The sequence below is a fragment of the Rhea pennata genome, chromosome 1, assembly GCF_028389875.1.
Source record: "Rhea pennata isolate bPtePen1 chromosome 1, bPtePen1.pri, whole genome shotgun sequence".
In the NCBI taxonomy this organism is placed as follows: Eukaryota; Metazoa; Chordata; class Aves; order Rheiformes; family Rheidae; genus Rhea; species Rhea pennata.
Window position 1 is genome coordinate 199,410,206 of NC_084663.1, and position 12,577 is coordinate 199,422,782.

Below are 12,577 nucleotides of genomic sequence, written 5' to 3' on the forward strand. Positions count from 1 at the left end.
AAAGAGATTTAGTCATGTTAAAGGTCAAGTGTTGTTCCCATGAGTTACAAAAATATATCTTCTCCTAAAAATCCCGCAGCACTGAATGCAATTACTCATTGCCTCTGCTTATCCCTTAATAATAAACCTCTTATGTGACTGTCTTAAATTTTTGACAACTGATCTCACTATCATCACTTTTATAGTGACTCTGTTCTGTGGCATGTTTGGGTCCAGACATGGGATTAGGTTGTGTGTGAAATGTTCCTTGGGGTTTTCCGTGGTGGAAATCTTACGCATCCATAGCTCCAGCAGCTGCTGACATATGGCAGAGGAGAAAATGGATGGAAAAATCAAGAGTAAACTGCTGGACATGCCAAGCAAAAGGAACAATTACATTATAAAACTTCAAATTTTAAGACAGAGCTAGGTAATGTATGTTATTATACAGACAGAGCTATATAACAAAAAAGGTCACTTTCAGGTATGTATTCCATCATCATGTGCTTCTCAGTGCTGAGGGATTCAGCTTCTTGAAAATAATGTTTTACTCCAAATAAGTTGCAAACTACAGGCAATCATTAAAATCATCCATTGTAATGATGTCCAGCATTTAGATGAAATTTGCTGATGAAATAACCTCATTTTTCTGACTGCCTCTGATTACAGTCTAAAATGTGCTCCTACCTGTGGCAAAGCCATGATTAAAATTTTTGGTCATGATATTGCTTCTGTGGTACAAGGTCCTGCCAACAAGAGGAGAAGCTAATCCCAGCAGTGCCCTAAAGAGAGTCATGGCACAAAGGGTGAAGGTGCTCTAGCGGTAGTTCAGGTAGCTGATCACAGGGTGTCATAGAGTAGCTCTGGAAGCCTTGAAAATATGCTGGATGACCTACTGAGGCTGGTCAGGTAAAGATCAAAAATGCTGTCTGAGAATGAGAAGAGGGGGAAGCTGGAAGAGCAAAGAGCAATTGAGAAAAGAGGCTGAGAACTAACATTTTCGCCTCTTTGTTTCACCTGTGTGGAGCACGAAGCTTAGGAACCACTGAAAAGAGCTATGAATAGCTCTGAGTCATCTCTTCTTACGTGGAGGTGAGTTACGCTTCTGAAGAGTCTTCTCTCCTGTGTCCATTCAGGGTATGTCTCTGGATCCAGGAGATACCCGCCTAACTACAGTGGCTTTAGCTTCGCAGAGAGAATTACAACTGCGTTAGTCCGCTTGCTGCCTTAGCACAGCCAACAGGGAGTGTTTTGTTTGGGGTAGTTCCTGAGCTTGTGACCGTCCACTTTTGATGATCTTGGTTCCAAAGTTGGTACATGTTACCACTAATTAATTAAAGTTTTGTCCTAATTAATCTGGACCTATAGATCATAGTGGCTCTGAAGTACTTTTCCTCGGTTAATTAGCATTTTAAACAATATGGTTAGGTACAACAAAGTCTGCCTTTCCCTGGCACAGGGATACTCTATCTTTTCTCTTGTGATTTTCTAAAAGAAAATCAAATCCCATTTTCTTTTTTTAATCTTTGTATGGATAATCATTTTTTTTGTGAAACTGAATTAATGAGGAGTTTCCTTAAACACTTAAGTAGAGATTGTAGAAAGAAATAGCTGACTCCTGTGCATTCCATCTCCTAGGAACCGGAGACTTCTCCTTTCTACTAGCCTTTTTATCAAGTTGCCTGACACATAGGCTGTGTCCTAGGATTAAGGATTTCCTGGCAAGTCAATAGACATCACATGTGCCCTCGGGTTGCTTTTTTGATGCTGTTCAGGGCAAAGTCACCTGACACAAGGACTTTTGTTAATCTATCAATTACATTTCCACATTAAGAAGCCTTAGCACATTTTGACCCCTAACAGAATTTATCCTTCCTGTGCAAAGGAATGACTCGGGTTCTTTTCACTTCTTAGTAAATTTTATTACTCACTTTTAGTGAAAGGATTGCTGGAGGCATAAGATTCCATAATGGCTACTCTGTTTGAAGCCATTTTGTGGTCCCTGGATCACACCCAGTACAAATGTTTTACTTTCTAGATATTTCTAACTCATTGAAAGTTACATCAACCTAAAGGTTCAACATTCAGGACATTGGTTAGCAGAATTATCCAGAAGTTTTTTTTAAAAAAGGAAAAAAACAAAGCTATTTTATATTTTTTATAGCTTTTGTCAGAGATAAGGTTTTCTGAGACATAATATCTCTTCTTGTCAGAGCTTTTCGAGTTTACATGAAGATGGCTTCCTCAACAGCTGTGTCTTCTGGAAAGTTGTGGAGAGGAAGGCAAAAGCAGAAACCCCACAGTTAGATGTAGTTTGAGATTCCAGTTAAGACCTCCACTCCTACATTAGACATACTATGCACGTAGTAATGTTTTGTCTTACCTAAACAGCTTAAAATCCAAAGAAAAGGGGGTGCGGAGAGATTAGAGGAAGGAAAAAATTGAGCACTCTGAGTACCAGACAAAACCTTTCCTGTCCAACCACAGAATCTTTCTTGATTACCTGAAGCAATTTTAGGTGCTGCTATCTCTCTGCCATCCTTCTGCCATTACACAGGTAGTGAACTAACGGTCATAAATGCACATTGCAAGGTTTAGTGTAAGTGATACTAAGAGTTTTAAGCAGGAAGTATAGCATAGTTTGATGCAAGTGAATAACAAATAGATGTTTTTCATAATAATTTTGCTCAGTAAGATGACTTGGGATTTTGTGCTTATTGGACAGCAAAATAAGTACATGTTCTGTATCTTTTAGTATGTATGTAAAACTGACATAAGTAAATCAAAGTCGCTTTACACAAGCAACGTGCTCCAGCAGTTCTCTATAAGGTGAAATAGATAGTAGGCACACTGGGATTAGAAACCTTACAATTGGATAGGAAGTTGCTATAGGTAAGGAAAAGGAAATGACTTCAGGTATATCATATTCATGCACATTAGACCAAAGCAGTGCTGGAGCAATAGCACCCAGAGAGGCACGCCAGCATAGAGCAGTTGAGAGAAGACCCTGGCTATCTGGTAACTCCCTACTAGAGCAGCACAAGATATCTTGTTTGCCTTGCTCAAGGCAATGGATTGCATTAGTAACACAAATGCTAGTAATTTGTCTTGCTTTTCCCTCCTGTCAGACCATGACATATAAATATAAATATAAATATATATATATATATATGAAATTATTACTGCTTAGCTTTGAAATGCAAGCTATTAATGAGCATGTAATGCCAACAGGGCTATTTCATTCCGTAGGTTTCTGACAATCTAGCCTGGAAACCACATCCTACCAAACTGCATCATGTGGAATTTCTATAGATTGCTTAATTCAACAAAGCAGATTATACTGCAATAATAAACTTGAAATCTGTATGGAAATTTTTTCCAGCCCAAGAAAATAACACTAATGTCAGAACTGCTTATACTCTTTTTCTCCCCTGTAATTCTTTGGAGCCAATATCTGAGAGTTCTACAAATAACAAAAAGAAAGAGGTATAATAAAGACATCAGTTTAGGTTTAAAACATCCTGTGTAGCTAAGTGGAAGATGCAAGATGACACTAAGTAATTTTTTAGACCTATTACCTTATTACAAATGACAGCGGTACATTTAGACAAATCTGTAGAGGCAGACAAGCAATATTTAGAGAAGAAAGGGAATCAGGTGCTTAAACAGTAGTTGTTTCCTGACACGCCTTTGTGATGAATCAGGAAAAAATAGCTGCATAATGAATCATAGGATCATAGAATCAGTAAGGTTGGAAGGGACCTCTGGAGATCATCTAGTCCAACTTCCCTGCTCAGCAGTGTTACCTGCAGCATGTTAGACAGGGTTGCATTCAGTCAGGCCTTGAATATCTCCAGAGAAGGAGACTCCACCACCTCTCACAGGAGAGTGCTCCGTCACTCTCACAGGGAAGAAATTCCTCCTCACGTTCAGACGGAACTTCCTGTGCTTCAATTTCTGCCCATTGACTCTTGTCCTGTCACACGGGACAACTGAAAAGAGTTTGTCCCCGTCCCCTTGACACCTTCCCTTCAGGTACTTGTACACATTGCTAAGATCCCCCCTCAGTCTTCTCTTCCCCAGGCTGAAGGGGCCCAGCTCTCGCAGCTGTTCCTCAACATCTGGACTAAGACCTGCACTGTACAATCAAGACACAGCTTTTACTACAGCATTAAAATTGTAGCACCTTCTTGGAATCTTGTTCTTTTTAAAAAAAGGTGATAGTTCTACAAATTTGAGGCTTGGGAGCATTGTAAGAAACAGTAATAGTTTACACAGTGAATAGCAATTTTCTTGTTAGATTTCCCCACACCATCCTTCCTCATATACACCAAAATCCTGCCAGAGAGAAGAAGAATGTGAGATTTAGATTTTTTTCTTCTCCCTAAGACTCTTCTGCAACTGTATCACCATTGGTACTGGGAAGCTTTCAAAGACTATCTTTGTCTCCTGTAATGGAAAGAGAAACTCCTTCCTCCACAAGTACCACCAAGTACATTGACATCAAAGCTTAGAGAGAGAAACTCTGGTCACCATTGCTAAAATGTCCTGGTAAAGCTTGAATAAATGTCTGTTATTGAAATGATTAAGAAAGCTCCACGTGGATGCAAAAAGTAGCAGTGTACAGGTACCTGCCAATATCATGGGTGATGCTCTTGTGACTGTAGAGTTTACAGAGCTGTCAGGGATGAGATGACACGGAGAGAAGCACGGCTCCATAAAAGACAACCAAGCTTTAGCTACTGACTGTGCTGGTGACAGGATTTCCCACTTAGAAGAAATGTAGGAGTGTTGAACCTCTGTTTCTTTCTGACAGGAAAAGGCAATGGCTTTTCTGTAGGTGGGAAATACATTGGGACTGACCCTTCCAAAGACCAGGGCCCCGCAGTATGACAAAGAAAAGTGTCCTTTCCTCCCCTTCAGCAAGGCCACCTCTAGAGTTTGGCAAGAGATCTATCTCCTTCATAGACAAATGAAGAAGCCTGTTCATATGTATTGGCAAATTAGCATGGCTGTCATGATGTGCCTTCTCTCTCCTTTGCTATGGGATACCAACCTTTGTAAGCAACCTAATAAATGTTTATTCCTCAATCAGCTTCTGAAACCTACTTAGGGGATACATTTGCACTTCATGGAAATATCTATGTAAACATTGTGGTGAAGCTGGACAAAACAAGGAAATCTCACAAACAACAATGAGCACTAGAAAGCACCTCTGTATATGAAGTCATGGTTCAAGCTGATCTCTACTTTTGCTGGAAAAATCAAAGGGAAGCTTTAAAAGATTAATCAATAAAGAAGAAAAAAGAAAAAAATATTCAGGCCAAAAGTAATGAAGGATGATACTGATTTGCATCAGCAGAGTACAACCCCTTTTTTTTAACTAATGGACTTTCCTGAGGTAGGAAATTACTGCAATTCATCTTAAATGACACTTGACAAGGCACAAAGTATCTATTATAATCTCATTTAATAAACTGTTCAGCCCACTTAAATATGCTTTCTGTCTGTTTTACCCACTGGAAACATGCATTTTAGCAATTTGTTAACCTCCTTTCTAATTGTATGGACATAGGCAGCACTCTGTTATGACCATGCAGAACCACAACACAAGAAATTTTGTTATGTTGCTTAAAGTGCAGGCTCATTTCTGAAAAGGAGTGCAGAAAGGTTCAAGGGATGTAGCTGTTTGGACCCTGCTTTGGGTTTGCTGTAAAAATTACTTGATTGTTCAGAATTAGCCATTACTTCAGTACAGCTTGTATTAGAAGTTAAAGACACACTCGTGGAAGCAAAACCGAATCTCCTAGTAAAATAAAAAATATCAGATAACATCAGATGAAGAATTTATTTTTTCAGAGAAAATATAAATAAATGCCTCATTAAAGATGTTCTGAGAGGAAACAAGCTGGCTTGGAAGAGCTCTGAACTTTGGGGGCATTTACTCAGGGGAGAGCTGAGTTTAACCTTTGCAACACTAGAGATGTATTTTATTTATTTTTTCTGAAGGGAATATGATAGGATCAGATGATGAGAATGCTGTTAAGTGCAAAAGTGCTTCTAGATGGCAATGTCTCCCAAACTGGTACCAATGCAGTTTATTTTCCTGTTCAGATTAGAGCCCACTGCTTTAGGTTTTTAAGTAAGAAAGAAGAAACTTTCTACAGCAATCAAGAGGGTAGTTTACTTGACATGCCTAGTGCTTAGAGGAAAGCTTATGTGGGCCTTGAGCATTTTGAAAGACTTTGAATGCAGCTGTTTTCCAGTCTTAATATTTGTTATTTCAGCTCACATTATTGTACTTATCTTTGTGATCTGTAGGCAGGTCTAAATCTACTTCTTTAGGAGGTTGCTAAATGGCTGGGACTGATTGTATCCAATGGCAGTGAGTTCCAAAGGCTATTTATGCCCTGGGGGACCAAAGTCTCTGCTTTTATCAGCTTGCAATGGAAAATGGGGAAGATAAATGGTTCCTGTGTCTTTCTTCACTACTCCCAGGAGAAACGCTAAAAATGTTTCCTAAATGCTTTCCAGCTTGCTCTGTTTTTATGACTTGTACTTATACTCTTACCCTGAGAAGAGTGTTCTAGGTGTTACATCAGCAGGAGAACAAGCCAGTGACCTCTCCAAAGTGCACTGTCTGTGCACATGAACTGGCAGCCCATGCGCTCCATTGGCATCGCTCTCATTGGATCGGTCCTTATTGGGCAAGAAACTATGAACTATGAAACTATGAAAGGAAAAGCTGATTGCTTGGGTAAAACAAGGTTATCATCCCTCAATAGCTACAACAAACTGTGTTTAAAGAGGTGGACCTTGGGTCTTATTTTGGATATAGCCCCCACCCTCCAGAGGGTCAAAGCCACACATATGAATAAATGACATTTCTGCTTTAATAGTGCTTGCAAGACAATCGCATGCTTTAAGCAAGAAGATCTAACATTGGAAACACAAAGACTCCCAGAACCAAGGAAAAAACTCCACTAGATGTGTGTTTCTATATTTATTTGGCTGAGGTTGCCTGATACACTGCATATTTTGTGGATGTGCTGCTCTGAAACTCTTCTCCATGCATGCATGCATTCAACATGCATACTCTTTTCAGTAAATGGGGGTGAGTAGACATGAATAGCTTTTTTACATCAAAGATGTCCCAAATACAAAACAGGCATGAAAACAGAAGGGTAGGAGCAGACATTTCAAACAGCCCTCACTGTGTGTCAGGGTAAATGGACTGCACAAGAGTCACGGCTGTTATTGAGAAAGTCTTGGGCTTCCATGTGGCATTGCATTCAGATTTTCCTCTGATCACAGGAGCCGTGTGCCACTGTGAATCACAACTATTTGAAGCACCCGTGTGAGCAGGCAGAAAGTGAACAACTGAGTGAACACAAAATCCTACATTAATCAAATAATGAATTTGCAGCTATAATGGGCAAGAATTTTTCTTCCAGCATTTCACTGTTAGATCTTCCCACCTGGAAATGTATTATTCTGGAGGACCTTTTGTTGTATTTGTATTCACACCAGCCAAGATTTTTTCTAATTAATGGGAAAAGCTAATAATTGAATAGGAAGATCAAGAAAAGTCTCCACTAACTAGTACTCTTGCAAAAATCTGTCTGTGTAGACACAATGTCTGTTTTATGTTTAATGTCATGCAAAGGAATGTGCTGTGTACAATAACTCTCTTAACTGAATGAGTAACATTAAAGTGGTATAATCATATGAAAGCAATATAAAAGCCTCTTGAGATATTCATGCCAGGCATCCCATCATTTTTATCTCAATATATTTCAGACTGTCTTGGGGGAGCCTTCGCTCCAGGAGAAATGATGAGTTGTGAATTTTCCTAGTGTATCCAATTTTAAACAGAGATTCACAATCCTGTAAAAAAGTACTCCAAAAACACCTTTATCTCTTAAAGTTGGGTATCCTGCCCATAAGGATATGTGCCTGGCTGCCAGTTCATGTACACAAGGTTTCTCTTTTGTATTACAGTTGTATTCTACTGATTTAACACAGTAATGGCTCTCTGGGGCTTAAGAATATAGTTATGAAACAAGGTTAGTACTTTGTGATTTACTGACTGGGTAATAAAAATATAATTTCTTGGAACTGCAAAACTCTGTTCTCAGAGGCCAAGTAGAACGGGTTAAATATACTTGCAACTATACTTATTGAGAGACTTCTCTTGACTGCACACAAAGTGCAAACAGTCCATTTGGATGTACAAAGGCAAATTTTGGCACTATTAATGCTTTGAAAGTCACTGGAACATCTGGACACCCAGCAGCGATTAGACAAACATAACACTGAATCAAGTATGATTCAGATATTTATTATGTGCACAGAAACTGGTGATCACTAGTACTACTAAGGACTATTCACAACTCTCCTATGGAGAAATTATTTTCAAAGAGAATACCAAAACAAGTAAATTTCAAATATATGAGTGTATAAAGAAGCAATGAACTTTATAGAGCTAAGGAGATTCTCCCTCCCATCCCTATGTCTTCCTCAGGTTTCTGCCTTCTCTCTATATTCTTGATACGGAGGGTATTGTTGTTGAAACCTTTGCAATTCACTTCAGAATTCACCTCATCTTTCCAGTTTCTTCCTTTCCACTCTGAGTTCTCTTTGTGCTCGTGGACCTCTCTGACATGCACAGACTCTCTAAACTACTTGCAAACTAGAAAATGTTCCTTCAAAAAATACTCTATAAGATGTGGGTTTGTGGCTATTTCCTGTGCCATATTTGTTATCCTGATCAAAGTTATTGTATGTGTAGTCTGGCCTAATGAACAGGAAAGCAGGACAAGATAAGAACTCCAGGGAAAACCTGAGCAGGAGTTCTTGGTGCTAAAGGAGATGATGATGGGTTCAGCAGAGGTACCTGTAAGATAGTAGATTTCTGACTTTTTTGTAAATTAACTCCTGGAACCCAAGAAACAAAAATCTTCAAAAATCCTGGTGCTTCCTTAGGACAAGGCAACTGGGCAAGATGCTGAGCTGAGCAGGCTGGAGGTGAGACGCACGATGGGCACCAGGAACTGGATGGTGGATATGGACATATTTGCAGCTGTACGATCCTAAGCATTGCAACAGAGGGAGGGTGAAGAGATAACCTTCTCATCTGAAAACAAGAGATTTACTCCTAATAAAATCTATGGTTTCTACCAGGGCAAGTAAGCCCTCTTCTCTTGCTCCTTTGCTGCCCAGCCCTTAACAGTCCTGCTTCCTACCTTGCCAACAGGTGTGGGATCCTCTGTGCTAATCACCAAGAATTTGTCAAGTTACAGATTTGTTAGAAAAGTCTAACCAAAATGAACAGAAAGACCCAGCTGAGGTGCAGCATCAGAGGAAGAAACCCCAGTAATCTCATCTGAACCGATGGATCCCTGAGCCACTGGAGGGGACTGATCAGCCTATGGCCACAGGTGAAACCCACCAGAGGAGCCAATGGAGCAACCTTCTCCTCAGAGCACTGAGGGAGTGGGACAAGTGCTCACAGGTGTGCAGGACTCACAGTGGGCTGCAGAGGGAAGAGCATTTTGGAATCACCTAGAACTCATTATGGAATTGTGGGATCATTCCCACATTGACTGATCAGGGGATGTTTAGGGGATAGACCAAAGATGGGGAAAGGGGGGGATCAAGGTGGACTGAGGAGGAACAAATATGGGAAAATAATGGGAAAAGGGGATAAAAGTGACCAGGATAAGAGAGCCAAGTACCAGTGACTGCAGTGAGATCTTGAGCCTCAGGTGCTCAAGGGTCCAGGAGCCAGCATCTGGGGATCTGGTCTGTGGCCAGCTACTGGATAGGCTGGGTGACTGAGGCCGGATACTGGGGAGACCAGTTCTGTGTGGTGAGTATATATTTCACAAGTGCATATCAATCCCGATCAGCTGGAGAGGAACAGGATTGGGCTGTCTGTTCTGTTTATGTGTGTGGGTGCTGTGTGTGTGTACGCATAGGTGCTGCTAAAGGCACTGCTCTCTGTCTGTGTTCATCTACGGTCAACTGTAGGGTGTGTGTGTGTGTGTACGTGCACATGCTTGTGTGCACATGTGCACTTACTGGGTTTACATGCTAAGCCTTGATACCGACAGGCCCTGGGAAAGGGGCTGCAGCAGCATCACATTCATTGAGCTGGGGCAAGAAGAAACCCCCGCCCCGAGTCCAGCAGCCTCTCCATCCAGCTACCTAACAGAACTTGATTAAGAGAATTGCACACCACCTATTGTGCAAGGACAAATTCAAGGTTTAATGGTGGATCACTTTGTAAATGCTGGGGTGGAGTGTTTGGACTTAGTCACAGCAGTAGAATTTCACATCATTGAGAGCTGTGTCGTCCCCCTTTCCCTGGTGATCTTCCACCTTTGTCTGGAGCCCACAGATGGCTTTGGAATTGCAGCTTCCGCTCCATGGGCCAAACTGACCATCTGAAAGTCCCTGGCCCTCCAGCTGTGTTCCGTCAGAGCAGAGGAACATCACATTGTTGGCCGCTGTGTCATCGAGCAGATGCTGCTGCGGTTCCACGCGCAGTGAGAAGGAAACCATCTTGCTACTGGCACAGATCTGGGCCTTAGTCCAGGTTCCCCACCTGCCAGAGAGGAAAAACAACTCCCCAATATGTTTTCAGCCTCTACTCACCTGAAAGCAACTCTGTACCTCAACCTGGACCCTGATTGTCCAAGGGTAGAGTGTCTTTAGACATACAGTAGATTTCTTAGAGCATCTGTTTTACTCTATATCCTTTGGATGTTTTTAACTTTCCCCCTAGATACCCAGCTGACATCAAGTATGGGCTGCCCCATTGCTACAGGACTCCTTGAGGATTTCAACTGCTTGTTTTGTATTATTTATTATTTCTGTATTATTTAACATAAATGTCTTTGAGTAAGAATTTGAGAAAAAGAAGAAAGTAAAAGCTCAGGATCTGGAATTTGCGATTTCCCTTCCTGGACTCAAGATATTTTCAAAATCTCCTTCTCAGAGACAAGAGATTTACCTTAAGCTATTCACACTTTGCTGCTAGAGGGACCGAGTGGAGCAGGGGAACCACTTTCACAAAGGTTTTGGGATAGATATAGAAAAACCATTGCACTGTTTTCCCTTGCTATTTCACCAAAGCTGCTATCCTGAAGGAAGACCGAGAAAGAAAGGGCTACTCACGGCCCCACTGAGGACTCAATGGTTGTGCCATCTGTGCAGAGCAGGCGGATGCCGTTCAGAGCTGTGTCATCACCAAACAGCCAGAATCCCTGGAAGGACTCCATCTTGGAGTCAAACAAGTGAGTGTCATCAGTGAATGGCCAACTCCCTGTCCCATTAACAACACGGAAGAAGACAAGCCTTGGGAGAGGTGTTAGGAATCTCTGTGAGATGCAGCTGTAAGGCAACTTTTTCCAGAGAGCCCTTTTTGCTGTTGCCTACCTCTGCTCTTTATCCAAACTGCAGACTAGAGGTTCTGGGCACAGTCGAACATTTGGTGACCGCTGCCCTGAAGGCATGCGCACATTCTCATTGTGTGCACTGACCCCCAAACCTGGAGTCTTGAGAGGTGGAAGTTGTCCCAGCCCCTTGCGGACAAGCTGTAGAGTACAAAGCCCAGGCCTATTCGTATCCCGTGGACTCCTCTGGTGAGAAATCACTCACTGGCAGGGAGTCTGGAGAGCTAGTCAACACTAGAGATTTCTTGCTGATAAGCTTGCATGAGCAATAAAGATGCAATGCAAACACTGCAACTGGTCAAAGTGTTGTTGCCAGCTCCAGAATGAAAGAATCTAATTTCATAGTGAGTTTGTTTCTTTTTCCCCCTTGGAGAAGGAGTGAAACCTTACCTTCAGTTCAAATCCCTTAGCGTAGCCTTTGGGGCAAAAATGTGGCTTCCCCCAAGTACCCCAGGGACCTCCATTGGGCACAGTGAGGATGGAATCATATTTTCGAGCCTCTGTGTCGTGAAGGCAGCAGGAGCCCAGCAGAAAGAGGAAGGTAGGGATGAGAGGATGCATAGTGGGGATCCAATCCGTGTCTTGCTGCATAGAGATGATGGCCAACATGCCAATGGCTAGCATGGTGGGAATTTATGAGCCAGGAAAGTGGGTGGGAGTCCTTGGGAGAGCGTCAACAAACCCTGTGGGCACCACTGGTTGTTGCTATGTACTGTTCCTGTTAACTTTTTGTCACTCAGTAGTGGGGCCACCCTTGACAAACAGAAGGGGTGTCACCAGTGCACAATGGTTGGATGAAGCTTGCAGGGCCAATGGAAAGTAATTGTGAGGGAAGTGAAGGGGGGGTAGAGTTGAGGCTGTCCCCCGAGAGGGTGCTGTGGCTTTGAGCATGGTCCTGGGAAAGTGGAGGGAATGGTGTGGGAGAAAGCAAGATAGGAGGAGGAGTGAGGAACTGACCAGGAAGGAAACCTATAAGAGGTCTTAGGGAGGCTAAACTCTTTTCAGTTGTCCCATGTGACAGGACAAGAGGCAATGGGCAGAAATTGAAGCACAGGAAGTTCCACCTGAACGCGAGGAGGAATTTCTTCACTGTGAGAGTGTCAGAGCGCTGGAACAGGTTGCCCAGAGAGGTTGTGGAG

At 42.0% G+C, this 12,577-nt stretch overlaps 1 protein-coding gene across 1 annotated transcript; it reads right to left on the reverse strand.

Moving 5' to 3' along the window:
• Positions 1-10,293: 10,293 nt before the first annotated feature.
• Positions 10,294-11,999, reverse strand: LOC134141352 (vitelline membrane outer layer protein 1-like). The gene is made up of 3 exons (XM_062577529.1): positions 11,829-11,999; positions 11,161-11,264; positions 10,294-10,588 (listed from the first exon to the last, which is right to left on the reverse strand). The coding sequence occupies exons 1-3, from the start codon at positions 11,997-11,999 to the stop codon at positions 10,294-10,296; spliced, it is 570 nt and encodes a 189-aa protein (XP_062433513.1).
• Positions 12,000-12,577: the final 578 nt, after the last annotated feature.

Coding starts and splice junctions, on each gene's coding strand:
- LOC134141352 (XM_062577529.1), bottom strand. CDS start 11,999: ATGCATCCTCTCATCCCTACCTTCCTCTTTCTGCTGGGCTCCTGCTGC. Junction 11,265..11,828: donor CTAAGGGATTTGAACTGAAG/GTAAGGTTTCAC, acceptor TTTGACTCCAAG/ATGGAGTCCTTCCAGGGATT. Junction 10,589..11,160: donor ATTGAGTCCTCAGTGGGGCC/GTGAGTAGCCCT, acceptor CCTCTCTGGCAG/GTGGGGAACCTGGACTAAGG.